General features: G+C 41.1%; 3 protein-coding genes across 5 annotated transcripts; 2 read left to right on the top strand and 1 right to left on the bottom strand.

Annotated features, from left to right (window-relative positions):
* Positions 1 to 773: 773 nt before the first annotated feature.
* znf366 (zinc finger protein 366) lies at positions 774 to 10,568 on the bottom strand. 2 transcript variants are annotated; one of them, XM_074637445.1, is made up of 7 exons: positions 10,315 to 10,561; positions 6,996 to 8,027; positions 6,742 to 6,909; positions 5,655 to 5,805; positions 4,826 to 5,017; positions 2,072 to 2,246; positions 774 to 1,992 (listed from the first exon to the last, which is right to left on the bottom strand). In XM_074637445.1, exons 2-7 carry the CDS (start codon positions 8,018 to 8,020, stop codon positions 1,292 to 1,294), a joined length of 2,412 nt encoding a protein of 803 aa, XP_074493546.1. In that variant the 5' UTR covers positions 8,021 to 8,027; positions 10,315 to 10,561; the 3' UTR covers positions 774 to 1,291. The 2 variants fall into 2 exon arrangements, with proteins under 2 accessions (XP_074493546.1, XP_074493547.1); XM_074637446.1 differs by lacking the exon at positions 4,826 to 5,017 and having other exon boundaries at positions 10,315 to 10,568.
* Positions 10,569 to 12,287: 1,719 nt separating this feature from the next.
* Positions 12,288 to 14,615, top strand: oxt (oxytocin). Of its 2 annotated transcripts, none has more exons than XM_074637447.1 (4): positions 12,288 to 12,442; positions 12,520 to 12,644; positions 13,336 to 13,540; positions 14,470 to 14,615. In XM_074637447.1, the coding sequence occupies exons 2-4, from the start codon at positions 12,525 to 12,527 to the stop codon at positions 14,613 to 14,615; spliced, it is 471 nt and encodes a 156-aa protein (XP_074493548.1). In that variant the 5' UTR covers positions 12,288 to 12,442; positions 12,520 to 12,524. The 2 variants fall into 2 exon arrangements, with proteins under 2 accessions (XP_074493548.1, XP_074493549.1); XM_074637448.1 differs by having other exon boundaries at positions 12,324 to 12,442; positions 12,523 to 12,644.
* A 1,449-nt stretch (positions 14,616 to 16,064) lies between these two features.
* On the top strand, positions 16,065 to 17,215 carry LOC141768922 (fatty acid-binding protein, liver-type-like). The gene is made up of 4 exons (XM_074637449.1): positions 16,065 to 16,275; positions 16,508 to 16,680; positions 16,830 to 16,922; positions 17,004 to 17,215. Exons 1-4 carry the CDS (start codon positions 16,209 to 16,211, stop codon positions 17,052 to 17,054), a joined length of 384 nt encoding a protein of 127 aa, XP_074493550.1. The 5' UTR covers positions 16,065 to 16,208; the 3' UTR covers positions 17,055 to 17,215.
* Positions 17,216 to 18,334: the final 1,119 nt, after the last annotated feature.

Below are 18,334 nucleotides of genomic sequence, written 5' to 3' on the forward strand. Positions count from 1 at the left end.
TTTCGCCCTTTAGGACACGGTGGTCGTCACTGGTAGAAATAGAGAAGCTGCTGTTCTGCATTTCATCTGACAAGAAATGGCTCAGTGTTTACCTGAACTGGAACAACAGAGCGAGGTATAATGTGATACTACAGCCCAGTGAGCTCCATGTTATATTAAAACACAGTAAATAAATGACCTTTTGCTAAATCACTTTATAATATGAGATAACCCACATGATGCACTGTATGATAATATATCATCTTCTACTTTGTAACAAAAGATGCTTTCATTCCAGGAGTATTTCTGTTTTCAGTGAGGCTTCTGCAATAAGCAGAAACAATGCTTTATTCTGAGTCATACAGACATATGAAGCCTTTGTCTGGGACACCCACTGTGTCCGTCACTGCTGTTTGATCGCAACCTAAAAGAGAGAAGGGGAGAGGTGTTTTCTCTTCCTCTTCCTCTCCTTTGAAAGAGAAGCAGGAGGAGAAAAGGCAGCAAGCTTTTTGAAACTCACAGCGATCATCTCTGGCTCGGTAACGTACGTGTCAGACGGAGAGGATGAGATTTTATATCTGGGTTTATATTCTTTAAAAAACGGTCAAAGGGGTGTTTATAAAAACACAAATAGCAGGTTCATTTAACAGGTTCATGCGTCCAAGCTTTTATTTTTGTATTTATTTAGCAGAATCACATTCAGGCGACCATCATTACACTGCCATACAATAAAAAAAATCCCCCCAAAATTGAACTAACAAAGGCATAAAAAAAATCTAAACATTAGACATAAAAAAGAAATCACAGTTTATTCATAAAGACGCACTTGAGAATCTCAAGCTTTGTCATATCTGAATCTGTTAACACAAACAACAAACCCCAACACATGCACAATGGTTTGAGAAAATAACACATTTTTGATTTTATTATAATAGATATAATCATTTAAAAGACAAAGTTGAAGCAAAATTGCATATTTGAGTCACTTGCAAAACTATTTGTAAAAAAACAAACAAAAATATTTTTGCATTTTATTCACACAACGAAAAACAAACTCCCATATACATACTTTCCCATTCATAAATGCACATTAACCGTCTGTCAGTGACTAATAATCAGTGTATGACATGTTCTGTACATGCATTATGCTTCACAGCTTTGTATTTCAGTTAATTCATTGTTATTTTTTGCTCTGTTAATAAACACGATATGTTCAGCTTTCTAATTTTTTTGGTGCTAAGATACCACATCCTCCATAATCAGTTTCATTTAGAGACTTCCACTGTACTGTCAAAAAAAACATCAACCGTCCCTAAAAACCTGCATCTTCTTCTCTTTCTTTGTCTTCTTCTTCATCCTGTGGACCCGTAACTCCCATGAATTCACTCGTGCACAAGCGATGCACTATTTCACCTCTCTCTGATCTGCTCTGGTTCCTCTCTGCTACGTCGATGGCTGCATCACAAAAGCCATCGATCTGCTGTTTGCTTTCCTCTGCCTCGTCTAGCTCTTGGTGATCATCTTCTAGTTCTGAATCAGAGTCATAATCATACGACTGTCTACTGCCTGTCTCGTAGTCTAAATCAGACTCATAGGCCATCTCGGACGTCTCTTCTGACTGCGAGAGGTGCACCTGGTCACCTCTGGGATCTACTTCTGCTGCTGACCCCCTCTGTTCATCTAAACTATGCTGATACATTTCTTTCTGCTTCTCCCCTGGCCGCGGTTCAGCTGGAGACCCCTGCTCTCTCTCCTCCAGCTCGGGGATGTACTGGTCCTCGCCTGCCGGCTCGTGCTGGTCCACCTCGGGGCTGTACTGGCTCCTTCTGTACAAACTCTCCTCGTCTTCCTCCTGACACGAGCTTCCAGGGACGCTCTCGCCATCAGACTGGGAGAGGCGGAGGCTGGGCAGGCCCGGGGGCTTCTGAGAAAGGTCAAACGGCTCCTCTTGGCTGAAGCGGGTGAGGAGGCCCATGGGAGCGGACAGGCAGTATCGCCCTCTTTGCCTAAACACTGAAGTCAGACAAATAGTTAATTACATCGAGCAACTTCTGCAACAAACAATGAATATACCATTTAAGCGCATGCTTACATCTTTCATCCAGCCCTCTGTCCATGACGCCGTGTTTGACTTTCATGTGTCTGGTGAGGTTTCCCTTCAGCGTGAACTTGCTCGGGCAGTAAAGGCATTTGAAGGGTTTGCTGTCTGAGTGGAGATGCATGTGGCCCATTAGGTTGTGCATCCTGTTGAACTCCTTCCCACAAAGCTGAAAGACACAGGGAGAGAAGAGTACGACCAGGTAAGTTGTCATTAGCCAAATAAGAAATCTACTCATTTTTACATTTAAATTCCTTGCAACTCAGCCGGGCACAACAACTTCCTGTAGTCTCCAATGCTGCTAACAGTTTCCCCCTGATTCCAGTCTTTATGCTAAGCTAAGCTAATCAGCCGATGGCTCAAGCTATACACATTTGCCGACGTGAGAGTGGTATCTTTTCAGCTAACTCCCAGCCAGAAAGCGATTAAACATATTTCCCAGTATGTCGAACTATTCCTTTAAGTAAAAGTATCAATACTACAGTGTGATTTACTCCGTCACAAGTAGACTTTTACATAACTAAAAGTACAAATGTATTATCAGCAAAATCTATTTAAATTATGAAAAGTAAAAGTACTCATTTTGTTAAATGCCGTCTTTCAAAGTGTAAAATTATTACGTTTTATTAATTGGCTGAGGTGGTGCTAATTTGAACTAATTTATACATTAGCAGTTTAGTCAATGAGAAATCATCGTATTGAGGCTGATTATATGTTTTGTATGTCAAATCTATATCTGCAAAATAACTGTGGCTGGTGGATAAATGTAGCTGAGTGAGTAAAAAGTACAGTTTACCCCTCAGAAATGCAGGAAGACGTAAAACATTTAGGTGATACTCAAGTAAAGTAGCCGACAAGCAGCTCAAAATAGCTCGCAGTCACATACTTGATTACTTTCCACTACTAACTGTTGTAAACACTATTTGAGGATATATAAAAACAATAGGCCAACACCATCCACCTATTATTTTCCTTTCTCTGCCAAATCTCCTTTGTTAGATGACAAACTGAGCAACACGTAATCATGAATGAATGTGCAGGCATTCAGATATACATAGACACACACCCTTTCTCCCTCCTCCTATCCTTGTTTTCCTCCTTTCCTCTTTGTCTCCCCCCCCCCGCTCTCTCTCTCTGTCTTTCGCTCCCTGACACACACGCAAGAAAAACAGAAAGAAAGAGGAAGCAACATGGAGACAGGGCCGGGAGGAGAACAGGGAAGGGCAACTCCTGCGCTGTCCTTCCTCTGCATTCTTTTTTATTAGGGTGGTCCTTTCCTTCAGGAGGAGAGAGGGACTGTAAACTGTCCAAGAGGACCGTGAGAAAACAGGAAGCTCCCTCCAGCAGCAGAGAAAGCGAGATGAAATCTATTTGAGGGCCTTGTTCTCCGGGGAGGCTGGGGGGCCATTGTTAGAGAGGCAGCTTGTGCGGCGATATCCTTCCTATGGACAAGGAGGCTCCTACTGCCAAAAGCCTCTCTGCTATCTGGTCATCGTCTCAGTCCTCGCACCACGCACCAAGGTCAAAACAGACTCTCCAGAAAAGTGAGGAAATCCTTTAATAGCAGCTAAATATTATAGTTTTGGTACTTGGCTGTGATTGTGAATAAATACACACTGGTTCATTTAGTTTACAATAACAGTAACACCTGGAGGCAGGATTGAATCTTGAAGGAATAGTTTGACATTTTGCAAAATGCGCTTATTCTTGCCGAGAGTGAGATCAGAAGATCGATACCACTCTCATGTCCGACGCTGAGTATGACGGTAGAGCCAACAGCTGGTTAGCTTAGCTTAGCACAAAGACTGTAAACAGGGGGAAACAGCTAGCCTGGCTCTGTCCAAAGGTAACAATCCACCACATAACCCCCCGTAGTACCACAATACATTACTTTTACAGTTTGATTTTTGTACAGATTAAACAAATGAAATAATATGTTAATTTCATAAACTGTATATAAGAAGTGGAGCAGTTGACGTCATCCATTGGTTTGTGGACTACAGTTTTGAAGCCTTGAGTTTGTAATTTTGGCCGTCGCCATCTTGGCTTTTTGCAACCAGAGGGTGGAGCAACAACCAAACGCTGAATAAGACATTTTTAGGCAACCAAAATGTTAATATTAACTTTCACAAACTGAAATCACACTGTGAAAGGGTTAAAGTTCTAAGACAAAAGCACGGCCAACTCTCAGATTGAACAACGCGTGGTAACATCCTGTCAATCACAAGGTAGCCAAGCCCTACAGCATCCCCTGCTTTATGGTCTATTTGACTTTAAATGGGACCATAATTTACTAAATGAGCACCATGCCGTGTTGAAGAAGACTTGAAACTAGTGATTGAGACCATAAACTCATGTTTACAATGTTTACTGAGGTAATATCATCAATCAAGTGAAAGGTATAGGGTCATTTTCTCATAGACTTCTGTACAATCAGATTTCTTTTTGCAACCAGAGGAGTCGCCCCCTGCTGGCTTTTAGAGAGAATGCAAGTGTAAGGCACTTCCACATTGCTGGCTTCACTTTTCAGACCTAGAGGTTGCCCACTGGTTAATTTGTGAGCTCTAGAGGTGCTGGTAAGTGTATTTTGTTACCTTTTGGACAGAGCTAGATGTTTCCCCTTAATTCCGGTCTCTATGCTAAGCTAACTATGTGTGCAAACTATTCTTTTCCTCGGTGAGCGAAAGAGGAATTGAAGGCCAAAACACAACGCAAAGAGCCCCATCTGACATATTAAATTTGACTAACCTTGCATTTATAGGGCTTGATGTCCGAGTGGACGATCATGTGAGCCTTGAGAGTCTGTTTTTGGACAAAACTCTTGAAGCACATGTGGCACTGGTAGGCCCGTATGTTGGTGTGGATGAGGACATGGCGCTTCATGTTGGCCAACAGCGTGAACTCACGACCACAGATGCGACACTTGTGCTCCTTCACCCCCTGAAGAACGACAGAATGTGGAAGTAGCGGTGTGAGAAATGTGGTCAAAAGATGAGTCTGTCTGTCTGCTTAAAATGTTAGGTTGATCTTTATTTTAACATATTTATTTTATTTTTTGTGGAGATCCCAAAGTTTCCAAAGATACCAGATTTGTCTTTTTTAGGAGAAATGTGTATAAAATGATGCCAAGACATTAAAAATCTCAAATTTTCAACATATAACTCAGTGTAAACATCAAACTACTTCAATGAAGACTTCGGACAAGCTCATACAGTATATTTATCTACAGGCCTAATACTGTCAAACTGTGTGGAATCAGGTTTTTCTAACTCTCCTAAGGGGAAAATAAAAGATGAAAACTGGATGTTAATGGGCTAAAAATAACTTCAGGAGCCAGAATTTAAGGCGAAATTGCTTTGAGACAGCTGCCAAAACAACCTGTTAGGCTAGTGTCCAAATTATTTGATCCATCGCGTCACTATCCAAAATGTGCGCAAGAAATAATGGAAATGTCTTGATTTGACAGCAAAATTGATAACTCTGTTTGATGGCAAAAATCCATGCTTTTGCTTCCAACCCCTGTCAAAAAATGACAAAATGTTGCGTCTTTTCTCTTTGTCCTCCTAATGAAACCTACTTTGTGAGTGAGCGTGTGCTGCTTCAGGTGGTGTGACTGGATGAACTCCATCCCACACTCGCTGCAGATGTACGGCCTGATGTCTTTGTGTTTCATCATGTGGTTCTGAAGCTGGCTCGGGTACTGGAAAGTCTTCTGGCACTCTGTACACCTGCAGGAACAACATTCATACGGTTAACCTCTTCACTGAGACAAATAGAGAACTGAAATGTTAAAGCTGTAGTTAAACATTTCGGGAAATGTGTTTGCTTTCTTGCCAGGAATTAGATGAGAAGATTGATACCACTCTCTGTACAGACATGAGTGGTATCAATCTCATCTATAACTCTCGACAAGAAAACAAAGGGATTATGAGACAATGGGCCCCTAAGCACAGACATGTAAATGGTCTTAACCCCTCAAGAGCCATAGATTAAAAGAGATATCTTTTAGATAATTTTGCATCTCTTTGTAGATGTTTTGCATCTCTTGATGGTCTTTTTGCGTCTCTTTGTAGCTGTTTGTGTCTCTTTTTGGTTGTTTTACATCTCTTTGTAGTCGTTCTGCGTCTTTTTGGTCGTTTTGTAGACGTTTTGCGTGTCTTTGTTGTTGTTTACCTCTCTTTGTGGTTGTTTTACATCTTTTTGTAGATGTTTTGCATCTCTTCGTGGCCATGTTCTGTCTCTTTTTGGTTGTTTTGCATCTCTTTGTAGTCGTTTTGCATCTCTTTTTGGCCGTTCTGCTTCGCTTTGTAGATGTTTTGCGTCTCTTTGGGGTCATATTCTGTCTCTTTTTGGTTGTTTTGCATCTCTTTGTAGACGTTTTGTGTCTCTTTGTGGTTGTTTTGTGTCTAATTTTGGACATTTTTGCATCTCTGTGGTAGTTTTCCATCTGTTTGTGGTCATGTTGCGTCTATGTATGACTTCCAAATTTTAGCAGTAACTTCAAACTTCAGGGGCCCTCTACCCTCTTACTTGTGCCCAGAACGCCCGTTCAGTAATCCTTCCATGAAAACAAACTACGGTATTTCCCAAAATGTCCAACTATTGCTTTACCAATACAATCATTAAGCTATTTCAGCAAAGGGAAGAACCAGTTTTGTGCTCACCTGTACAGGGTGGGGCCACGATGGGCGGTAAGGTGCCTCTTCAGCTGGGCCAGCGTGGGGAAATCCAGACCACACTCCACACATACGTTCTCCTGTCCTTTCTCATGCTTCAGCTCATGGCCACGAAGCTCACTGGGGTAAGCAAAACCTCTGCCGCACACACTGCAGCTGGAGGGGCAGAGAGAGTGTGTGAGATCGCTTAGGATAAAAGTTGACAGTTGGAAATAAAAAAGCTCCTTCTATAAAACATCTACCTGTATGGCTTCACGTCACTGTGCTGCATCATGTGTCTCTTCAGGTGGCTGGTCTGAGTGAAGGCCTTGTGGCACACCTGGCACTTGTGGGGCCTCATGCCCTGGTGGGTCAGCAGGTGTGTGTGCAGGTGGCTCAGCTGCTTGAACAGCTTCCCACACAGGTGGCACCCGTGTGGTTTGATGCCGTTGTGCCCCAGGATGTGCGTGACCAGGTTGTACTTTGAGGTGTAGGACTTCTCACACATACGACACTTCCATCTCTTCTGGTCCCCACCGACGTCTACGTGGTAGCTGTCATCCACGTGGACGTTGAGACCAAGCTTTTCGGCACTGGTCGTCCCACCTCGAGGAGGTCCGTCACGGCCACGATGCCCGGGGCGGAGGTCCTCTCTTGGGTAGAAAGAACCAGGGGAAAGGTGCATGACAGGGCCGGGCATGAAGAAGGGGTATGGGAGGAAGCTGTGGTGGAGAGGTGGGAAGAAGGGAGAGTGGAGGAGGAGAGGAGAGGGAGGCCAAACACTGGAAGGACTGAGAGGCTCCTGTTTCACCTGCACAGGTAGACTAATACCTGGTGATCTGTGATGAAGCTGCAGTCTGTTTAGCTCGATCATACCAGGGATGGGCTTAAGAGATGGGGAAGGAATGGGGCGAGATGGGAGGGAGAAGGGGACGTGGGAGAGGTGCACCGTCCTCTTTCTGCTGCTGCTTTCATCTGCCTCTGCTGCTCCTCTGTCAGGAGATTCACCTCCTTGGGCGTTCATTTTGAAAGGAGTTCTTTTGCGTTTTTGGGATCCTTCCTTTTGGATATAACCGGGACCAAGCATGGGAAAGAAGGCAGGGGCGCTGAACGTACTGTAGGTGTCTCTGCTGGGCGATGTGCTGGGGTAACTGGGAGGGGAGAATTTGGGGGGCTTAATGTAGAGCGGTGGTGGGCTTAGGTAGAAACTGTGCTGAGGTGCTTGTCTTAGCTGGTCTCTGAGAGGAGGACTTCTTGCTGGAGAGAAATTCCCTCTGTCTGTTTCCATCTTGTGTCTGCATTAGAAAGAGTAAAAGAAGTGGTTACAGTGGTGGAGGAAGTATTCAGATTAGGGCTGTCAAAGTTAACGCGAGAATCCTTGGTACCAACCAAGTTATAGCTTGTCTTGAACTTAAGCTAAATTTTGGTGAGGAAAAACTGTTCTGGTCATTTTCAAAGGGGTCCCTTGACCTCTGACCTCAAGATATGTGAATGAAAATGGGTTCTATGGGTACCCACGAGTCTCCCCTTTACAGACATGCCCACTTTATGATAACCACATACAGTTTGGGGCAAGTCATAGTCAAGTCAGCACACTGACTCACTGACAGCTGTTGTTGCCTGCTGTGCTATTGGACAAGGGGCCCCTTTTTAGTCACAAGCCAAAGTTAGGAATCACTGATTCGTTCTTTAAATCACTAAGAACTTTACAAGCTTGTATGATGAATACATTGTCTATTTTAAGAACATATATGTGTTATTATGTAGAAATTATCAGAGAAGTAACTAGTAACTATAGCTGTCAAATAAATGTTGAGTAATACTTGAGTAAATGTACTCAGTTACTGTCCACCACTGCTTACCTGTAGTTATACTGGCAGCCCTAAAACAGACACATCATTTATAGAACAAAAGTATGTCCAATGACTCTGTATGTGGTTTCTATTCATGATATGAAGCTGAAGGTTTCTGTGGAAGGAAAGTAACCGGGCACACATACCCTCTTGTCTCGACACCCACACCTTTTCGGTGTTCAACCTGAAACCTTTCACTTCTTTCTTTCTCACAGATCTCCTCCTCTCCCGAAAGAAGGAAGTTATCTGTGAAATGTTCACCTCTACCTCCCGCACACTTTTCGCTTCTCCATGTCTTTTTTTTCTCTGCTCTGTTCATCTTTTTGTTGCACTGATAGCCAGGACAAACTTCCCCTTTTCTCCTCCACTGATAATGCTACGTGATGTTTCAATCCGTATCTCTGTGAGCATGCAGCCTAAAGTCTGAGGTCGACTCAATAACTGATAGAAGTTTAAAACTGTGACATGAAAACTGTGAGATGTCATTGCTATAAATAACATCTCCGCCGTAGTTTCTATGTGCATACTTTAGTGTATAGATAATGGTCATGGGTAAAAAATATGATGATACTCAGAGGGGAACTGTCTTACTTCTGCATGACATCTAAAATGGGCTTAGCAATGTTCTATGTATCTATTCTATTCCTGTAAATAGCTCAGTGCTTATCAATGAGAAACTGCTGTGATGCATATCAATTCACTGTAGCATGACCACTACTTCTACTCTATTGTGTGCTACATGTTATATCAATGTTGGCTGCAGATGCAGCAACTATTCCTACTGTATATAAGAATTCACTCAAAATACACATATTACCATATGTAGGGCTGCAACTAAAGATTATTGTTATTGTTGATTCATTTGCAGGTCATTTTCTCAAATAATCGTTTCATTGTTTTTGTTTTTTGTCTGACCAAAACCTGAAGATATTCAGTGAATGATCACATAAATTAAAGAAAAGCAGCAGATTCTCATAATTTAGAGGCTGAAATACAAAATATTTAGGTATTTTTGCATGAAAAGATTTCTTAAACGATTAATCTATTACCAGAATTGTAAATTTTCTGTTGACTGAATGATCAATTAATCAACTATTTCAGCTCTCAACAGATGCATCCAGATTCACATAGATGCAGACGGCATGATATGATTGAATCATGTTGAAAAGATGATGACAACAAGTGAGGATGACGAAGTTATGGAAGATCATGAGATTAAGATCGGTGCAGAGATTATAAATAAATTCACAGTTATATAATATCACAGTGTCATTTTGATTCTGCAAAAACATACTTTGAAAACTTAAATCAGTGCAACACACTCTAAAAACAGGGAATATCGCTCTATATCAATTAAGAATGGAAATACACGTTACAGGGACACAATGTAAATTAGTGATTTATAGAAAACAGAAACCTCATGCAGAATGCAAGAAGAATGCTACTCTGCATCTTCCAAGTATTTTGCAACTATTTCAGATGCATGCTGAAATGTTCAATGTTTCCCTTTCAGCCAGTTTCAAACCCTGATCCTGTTCTTTTATCCTCCTCACCTCTCCCTCTTAAGGTGCTCTGTGCAGAGACCCCAGGCTATTCTTTGCCACACCATGCATTCCAAACAATCCATTAAAAACAAGCCCCTCCTCATACTGTATGCCAGCCAGTGCCATGTAAGTGTGTATTTGTGTGAGGCTGCAGCGAAGTCAGTGTGTGTGTGAGTGTAACTTACCAGTTGAGTGTGTTTTCTGCTCTTGATGCTGTTGGCTGAAGTGCTGCTGCAGCTTGCTGCTGGTGTACCTGTACCTGCGTTTCTCTCCCTCCTGCTCGCACTGCAACTCTCCTGACAATGAGCCGCCCGTCCACGGATAGCATTTGAAGTGACTTAAGAAAGAGAACAGGAACAATCACTTTGTTCTCATTTTTCAGATGAGTACCTTCGGAGAGAAGGAAGGAAGGGAGGGGAGAGGAAGTCAACAAGCCTAGTGCCTTCCTGCAGAAAAATAAGGAAACACTAGATAGACATCTCCATTTCTCTATGAAATAGGGATTTGCACAGCTTTTGGAGGAATGGCGAGACACGATGTTGCACAAGAAAACAATGCAGTTTGAATGTTTAACAGCTGTAAGGCGCTGGCAGTGATGGAAGAGGATCTCAGTCTGGTAAAACCAGCTCTTCAGCTAAAAAGAAATGCATTTTAAGATTTCACATGTAAAAATGAATAAAATCTTTTATGTTTTTAGAAGGAATATGATGAGATTTTAAACACTTAATGTATTTCAGGTATTTTAGGTTCCAGCAGATAAAGTTTATAGTTAGTCAGTTAGGTACATAGTGTTTTATCATACAGGGGCTTATAATGCAAATACTTGTATAATATAATGCAACCCAGCAGAAAACACTACGTGCAACATTTGAAGTTCAATTTTTCAGGTGAAATCAGCAACAGACAATGAAAACTCAGTATCAGAATCAGTTTTATTTGCCAAGTACATAAATACAAGGACTCTGTTTTATATGCATCTCTCTCAATGTACTTAACCAGAAATGGAAATAACAAGGACAAACAAATGAGGAATAGACAGGACCGTTATGTACACAAGAAGTGAAAAAATAGGTGTATTTATAAATATTATATAAATATATATAAAAAGAACCAATGACCAACAATAATATAAGAAATAACATAAAACGTCTATATACAAGTCAAGTGTAGTGTAAGTTGTAAACAATACAAATAGTGCAAATACATACTGACTGGATGATTATGTACAGTACGTACATGTTTAGATGTCTGTATGTACAAATGAATGCATGAATAGGTTAAATGTGTCAACACAGCCACTAGGAGGCAAGAGTGGCCCATTGTCTGAATGACACTTTATGACAACAACTTGTCCTATTTGTCTTCCCAAAATGACAACAGTTATGTTTTACTATCTTATTTGTGGGTGTGAAATCTAAATAAACTGTCAGCCCACGTCTCAATCCTCCCTTTTTGCCGCAGAAGTTGGCGAACAAAGACGATGTTTTCACTTTATGTTTAATTGAGATGAGGTGGCAGTTAGAAGTAATTGAACTCATATCATTGAAACGGTGAAACTGTCTTTTACGGGGATGTGGCTGATCATTAGGCGTGTTAATTAGCTCATGAGACCAATTAACCTCAGACCTGGACGATGTGTGCGTCAATTCCTGTGAGGAATTAAAGACTTTATTAATAGAAAGGAATATTTGTAGGTGTGTGTGTGTGTGTGTGTGTGTGTGCTTTTTTCGTCACCGTTGTGTTTGTTTGTAAACCTCCAGTCGACAAAAAACTCAGCACTTCCGAACCAACATGGCGGCGCAACAGGCCGCGATTCAACTTCTTCTCATGACCTTTAAAACCAGCTTTTTTCATCTGTCCTGGAAAATAAAAAAGAATCCTTATAATGTGTCTCCTTTTTTAACATAAAAGTTGTACTACACTCGTGTCCACTCATGCTCTGAATTATTCCATCTCTCCATTGACTTCCTGACCTCTCTGACTTTCGTGTCCTCTCTAACATGCACGGTCACGCACCACGAGCCCTTCTGTAATGACTCCCAATAGCGAGAAGCCAACCGGGCCACAGAACTGCATGGCCCTTTTGACCCGGCCTTCGAGGTGGTGGTCAGCTTCATTTCCGGAGGTGATAGTAGCTAAAACGAACTCATTAAGGATCTCTAAGTGGCTTTTGGGTTTCTGTGTCACTCTCAGAAGAAGCTCTGGAGGTATATATAAGACATGTCAGAGGTATCCGAGATCAGAAGAAGCATCAGGGCGAGCATCTGGAACCAACACTTCAAATCTACTGCTCATCAAGAGGTTAAACAACAAGTGAGTTCTGTTTCTGCAGATTTGTGGATATCTGTCCATCTTGAGTATTAACTAACCTCTTTCTTTCTCTCTCTCAGCAGAAATGACTGGAGCTGCTGTGTCCGTGTGCCTACTTTTTGTGCTGTCTGTATGTTCAGCGTGTTACATCTCTAACTGTCCTATCGGCGGGAAGAGGTCCATCATGGATGCACCGCTGCGAAAGGTGAGCGTTACCAATATTTTACCTTAAATCTCCTTTATGAAGTCATAATCTTAGATTCAGAGAGGTGTTTTTTTTTCCATTTCCATTCCATTTTATTTATATGATATATAAATATCACACTTCACAAAGGGGTTTATTATCTGAACAACATACAACACCGTCTATCCTTACACCTTACACCTCACAAAAAAACAAACACCTGTAGCCTTTAGCAGGGACAAAAAATTAAGAAACCTCAAGAAGAACAATAGAAAAGGGATCCCTCCTCCAGGATGGACAGACATGCGTAGAAAAACATCTATAGAAATAACAATACTAAAATTTCATTCAATAAAAAGTTGTTGGTTACATGTCCAAATACGTCATAGAACATTTTTATTTCTACATAAAGGAGCTGAGTTTGGACTGAAACTCTCGTGGTCAGTTCACTTTAAAGAGCTCAACAGACACATTAGCTCATGATAAACATGCTCTACACAGTGTTAAATGCTTTGATATACCTTTACCGACCTCTGTTTGTCAGTTTTACTGACCTGTGATTGACATAACATTTTGGATGTCTGTCTGGACGTTGTCTGTGTGTGTTTTTGTGATGGGGTAGGCTGTGAATTGAATGGCCCTTCTTGGGATCAATAAAGTTGTCTGAATCTGAATCTGAATACATTCTAATAAAAATCGTTTGCTCCACCAGTGCATGCCGTGTGGCCCCGGAGACAGGGGCCGCTGCTTCGGCCCCAGTATCTGCTGCGGCGAGGGCCTCGGCTGCCTGCTGGGCTCCCCGGAAACAGCTCACTGCGTGGAGGAGAACTACCTGCTCACCCCCTGCCAGGCCGGAGGGAGACCATGTGGATCTGAGGGAGGACGCTGCGCTGCTTCAGGAGTCTGCTGTGATGCAGGTCAGGATATCCCGAAGTGCATTCAGGCAGCGGTGGAAGAAATATTCAGACCCTTTACTTCAGTAAAACTCGAAGGAAAAATGTCTCTGTCAGAGTACTACTGTTATATATTATACCATTAAATTGTAGTTACTGCTTTGCATTACTATGTAAACAGTATTTTAATGTTGTAGTTGACTGAAATGGAGCAGATTCTAGTTATTCAATTTACTATTGGATGATTTAATAGACTGCGTATCAAAGCATTGTATTTTATATGCTCATTATAGGTAAAATCTGAATCTATAAGTCAAGTCGTGGCAAGTTTATTTATACTGTACATACAGCACATTTCAGCAACAAGGCAATTCAAAGCACTTTACAATTCAAAACATTAAGACAAAGAGCAAAAGAAACACATAATAAAAGGACATTTAAATATTTTTAATTTTAAAAACCAAGAGAATTGAAAAAAAAGAAGCTAAATAGAATAAGACAGGTATAAAATACGAAGCAGCAACAAACCGAAAAGTAGTGGAGTAAAAAGTACAATATTTACCTCTGAAATGTGGTGGAGTAAAAGTATAAAGTAGCATAAAATAAACCTAGAATTGTAGGTACTGTACTTGAGTAAATGTACTTAGTTATTTTCCACCACTGCATATTGATTTATGTGATTTTCTAGTATTTTTCTTTTCTATTACAAGCTTTGATTTAGCTAAATGGAACAAATCACTGAAAGTTCAATTAAATAAGCTACATACTGTGTCTTTGGATCTGAGTTCTGTTACGTCTTCTACGTTATTGTGAACTTTTCTTGCCCTCTTCTTCTGAAAAGGTTCATGGTCACGGGTAGCAACACCTGATAACAACATATTGTAAAGTGTACGATTGAGACAACCAAGTTCTGAGTGATAACTCCTCCTTTATTTTTTTTATTTTTTTTACAGAAAGCTGCACCACAGACCAATCCTGCCTCATCGAGGACGAAGGAGATGACCAGAGCAGCCAATTCGAAGGCAGCGACCCCGGTGACATCATCCTCAGGCTCCTGCATCTGGCTGGTCACAGTTCTCCTCATCGAGTTCACCAATAAGCTGCTGCTCCCGACACCGAGGACGTGGGACTTGTAGTTGTAGTTCATATAGTCGTATTTCTATGTTTGTCATTCCTCTTCTTCTGTAGAGTGCCTCTGTCGATATATTTTTATGTATGAAAACAGGGATGAATACTGACAGTGGTCATCCAGATATCTGCATGTTGAAATAAAGTTTTGAGAGAGTATAAAATGTTGTTTCTTTATTTAAGAGCCAGCTGACTGAAACTACAGTGCAGACAGTTTCAAACCCTTTTCTCTACACAGTAAAGAACCAGCCAGCAAAAATCTTATCAGGCTTCGGTGTTACACTATATTCTACTATCACTAAACGTACAAAGCCCACATCCGTCTTTATCTCTTCAGATGTTCAGCTTTGCATAATCCTGCAACAACCCAAAGGATCCTCACATGATGATGTTTGTGTTATCGTCGTCGCAACTCCAGTGACACAATATCACTGTTGCAACAGTTATGAAGGTTATCTCGTACGGTAGTCACCTTTGATCCTTTTTTTTGTTAACTTTGTGGTTTAATCATAAGCTCTTGTTGAGGTGAACACCAAACAATTGGAACACAGCAGACTGAAGAATTCACTCTGAAACACTGATGACAGATTATTGACATTGTGCTTGATTGAATCATTTTGTCGTATCTTAGTTTGCATCTGTGAGAGCTCTCTATTTTTAGGAATCTTATCTTGAATAGTGTCCAGGTCAACTGAGTAAAGTACCTTTGTAATGAAATGTACAGTTCACTCTATGGAAGTCAGTATGAATGAACTGCAGCAGGGTTAGCTGCAAATATATAATATATCATACAATAATATTTATGCATTTTAAATATATTAGGACAAAAGTGAATACTGTGAATATGAAACTGTAGTGTGAAACTATTTATCTATCTTTTAAAGATTTGATCATTTTGTTTTTGACATGATCTAGGAAACTTTAATTTAATTTTTTCGCTTAGAAATGTTATCTTTGTTTTCCTCATTTCAGACAAAATAAGAGCAAATGTTTTCCCCTGATATGCCCCGACTGCTTGCAGGCAAACTTACATTTTTTTTTTTTTTTATCAATCTCAATCAGCTCTCAGAGAAAAACAGTTTCCCTAAAACTCAAGCCTCTGTAAAACTCTGAGAGGTGAAAAATACACTATGTAAAAAGTCATGCAGAACAAAAAGACAGAAGGAAAGAATTGGCTAAAGGAAAGACAAAAGGGAGAAAAACAGAGAAAAAAAGGATGAAAAGAAGGAACAGAAAGAAGATGAAGGAAGAGAGAAAGCAGCAAACTGAACAGTGTGTCCAGTCAGCAGTTTTTGGGGTACGATTCATGCAATGTCATCAGATGTTAGTGTGACTTCGAATGAGATCATAACAGACATTTTGACTATTTCCTCCTCTGCATTGAGGGTTACCTAACTCTATATAGTCTAGCCGTTCTGTACCTCTTCTATCTCTCTGGATGTTGAAGTGGGCTGGAGTTGCTTTAATTTGTGACACCTGTGGTTAATGATTGCAGCGCTGAGAGTTTGAGAGTATAAATCAGGCAGCTAAGCACTTCTCATTCTTACCTTTACTGTCTGTCGCCATGTCTTTCACTGGAAAGTACCAGCTGGAGTCTCAGGAGAACTTTGAGGCTTTCATGAAGGCCGTTGGTAAGAGTTCACCCTTCTTTCATGATGTTTTTTGAACAGTAGCTAAATGTTTGCACTGTGATTTTGAAATGCTTGTTTAACTGGGCTGTTTTACACAACAAAAAAAAAAGTTGGAACATGCGAAGATTTGATGACTTGTGTAACAATGTTATGTAATGGTGCTAAAACGGTCAGCCAATGAAATGCAACACCTCTTAGGTGGCTTCTTAAACCATTCCTTTTTTGTCTTAAGGTCTCCCTGATGATCTCATCCAGAAAGGCAAAGACCTCAAGAGCATCTCCGAGATTGAGGAGACTGGTAACAACTTTAAGGTGACGGTCACCACTGGCACAAAGGTCATCGTCAACACCTTCACCATTGGACAGGAGGCAGAGATGGAGACGGCCACTGGGGAGAAGGTCAAGGTAAGCCAGGATGATTCAGCACAGATAAAATGAATGGCTAATCAGTAATGCAATAAAATGACGCACTGATGCGATTAAATCCGGGTGCACATCGGTTAATAATTGCTTAACCGTCCCAGATTGAAACTCTTGTATCGTGCTTCTTTAAGGCGGTGGCTCAGCGTGATGGTGGCAAGCTGAAGATCTGCCTGAAGGGAGTCGAGTCCGTCACGGAACTGGTGGATGCAAACACAATTGTCAATGTGAGTAGTAGACACAATTCAAGAGTCTTAAGAGACTCAAACAAGTTTCTAATGTGGCTTTTTTTTTCTTTTTTTCACCAGACTATGACTCTTGGCCCCATTGTGTTCAAGAGGACGAGTAAACGCATATAACTGTCTGCACTTGGGATAATAAAGCGTAAAAAAAAAGGCACAGCTATCTTGTTGGTTTCTTTCTCCTAAAATGACACTGAATGTGAAGCTAAATGCGGGCAGGAATCTAAAATTGCTAGAAACTTACTGGAACATGAGGGCCATAAAATGCTCAGAATCAATGTGACGGTTGAGTTTTGTGTGTTTAGACTTGGAACTGGCTGAACTTTTGTGACCGAAAGGAGTTTGACTGAACTGATTACGTAATGGGCAACATGCGCTTAAAGGGGCTAAAGCAAACTTGTTTCGGAAGTGTACAAAAGCTGACAAAATTGCAAATGGCAGCAACCACAATGAGCGATGCAGTGAATGACGAATATAAAGTAAAATGGCATTTGAATCCCATGACTTGCCTCATTTACAGTAAAATAGGAAGTCTGACAGTCTAGTCAAGGGGGCATAAACATTAGGATTAAGAAAGTGGAAAGCATGAAAATGGAAGAAATTGAGGAATGCAGTTATGTGCTGGAGAGTTGCCCTGTAACGAATCAGAGAGCAGGGACACCCAAAGGACAACAGGGGGAGTCTGACTTGCTGCAGAGAACAGTGTAATGTAGAGAACTACATGTGGGTCAGCAGGGCACCTCTACTGATCCTTGTGATCTAACTTAATCCAGCAGCTGGCTACAGCCATATAAATCAGTGGCTACAAACTTTAGTATTCAGCTTGAGTCCATAGTTGTGTTTGCTGTTATCTGTCCAACACTGACAGGAAGTTAATGCTATAGTTCTGGCTTCTCAAAAGGTTGGGCCCAGGACAGGTTCTTCAGATGTCTGACACTTTTAAAGCTGAAGTAGGCGAGATTGGAGCAAATATGATTTGAAAAAAAATATTTTTATTATACTGTCTCTATATCCTGGCAGTAGTACATGAAACAGGTTACCTGAGAAAAATTGTGTTCCTCTGTGTGCTCCTAACGGCATCTGCAAGATTTCACAGACCAGAGGAAAACAAGCGGTAAGAGCCGATATGAGGTCTGCTGTCTATGAGAGCTGGCTGTCAATCACTTGCAAACTCTGACCAAACGGTCAAACTAGGCAGCGCTGATCAAATATGAATCAATATTATGTTAAGTTAATGCCTATTTCTCATCTCAAATGTTTTCAGAATCATCTTGTAGTGTACTGTTTAGCTGTAAAATTAGAAAGTTTGTGACCCGGCAGCCATGTTGAGATGGCTTGAAGGAATGCCAAGTACCGGTCACATGACCGGAGTGCAGCCAATAGGAACGCTCTCTCTG

Source organism: Sebastes fasciatus, chromosome 6, assembly GCF_043250625.1.
Source record: "Sebastes fasciatus isolate fSebFas1 chromosome 6, fSebFas1.pri, whole genome shotgun sequence".
NCBI classification, from domain to species: Eukaryota; Metazoa; Chordata; class Actinopteri; order Perciformes; family Sebastidae; genus Sebastes; species Sebastes fasciatus.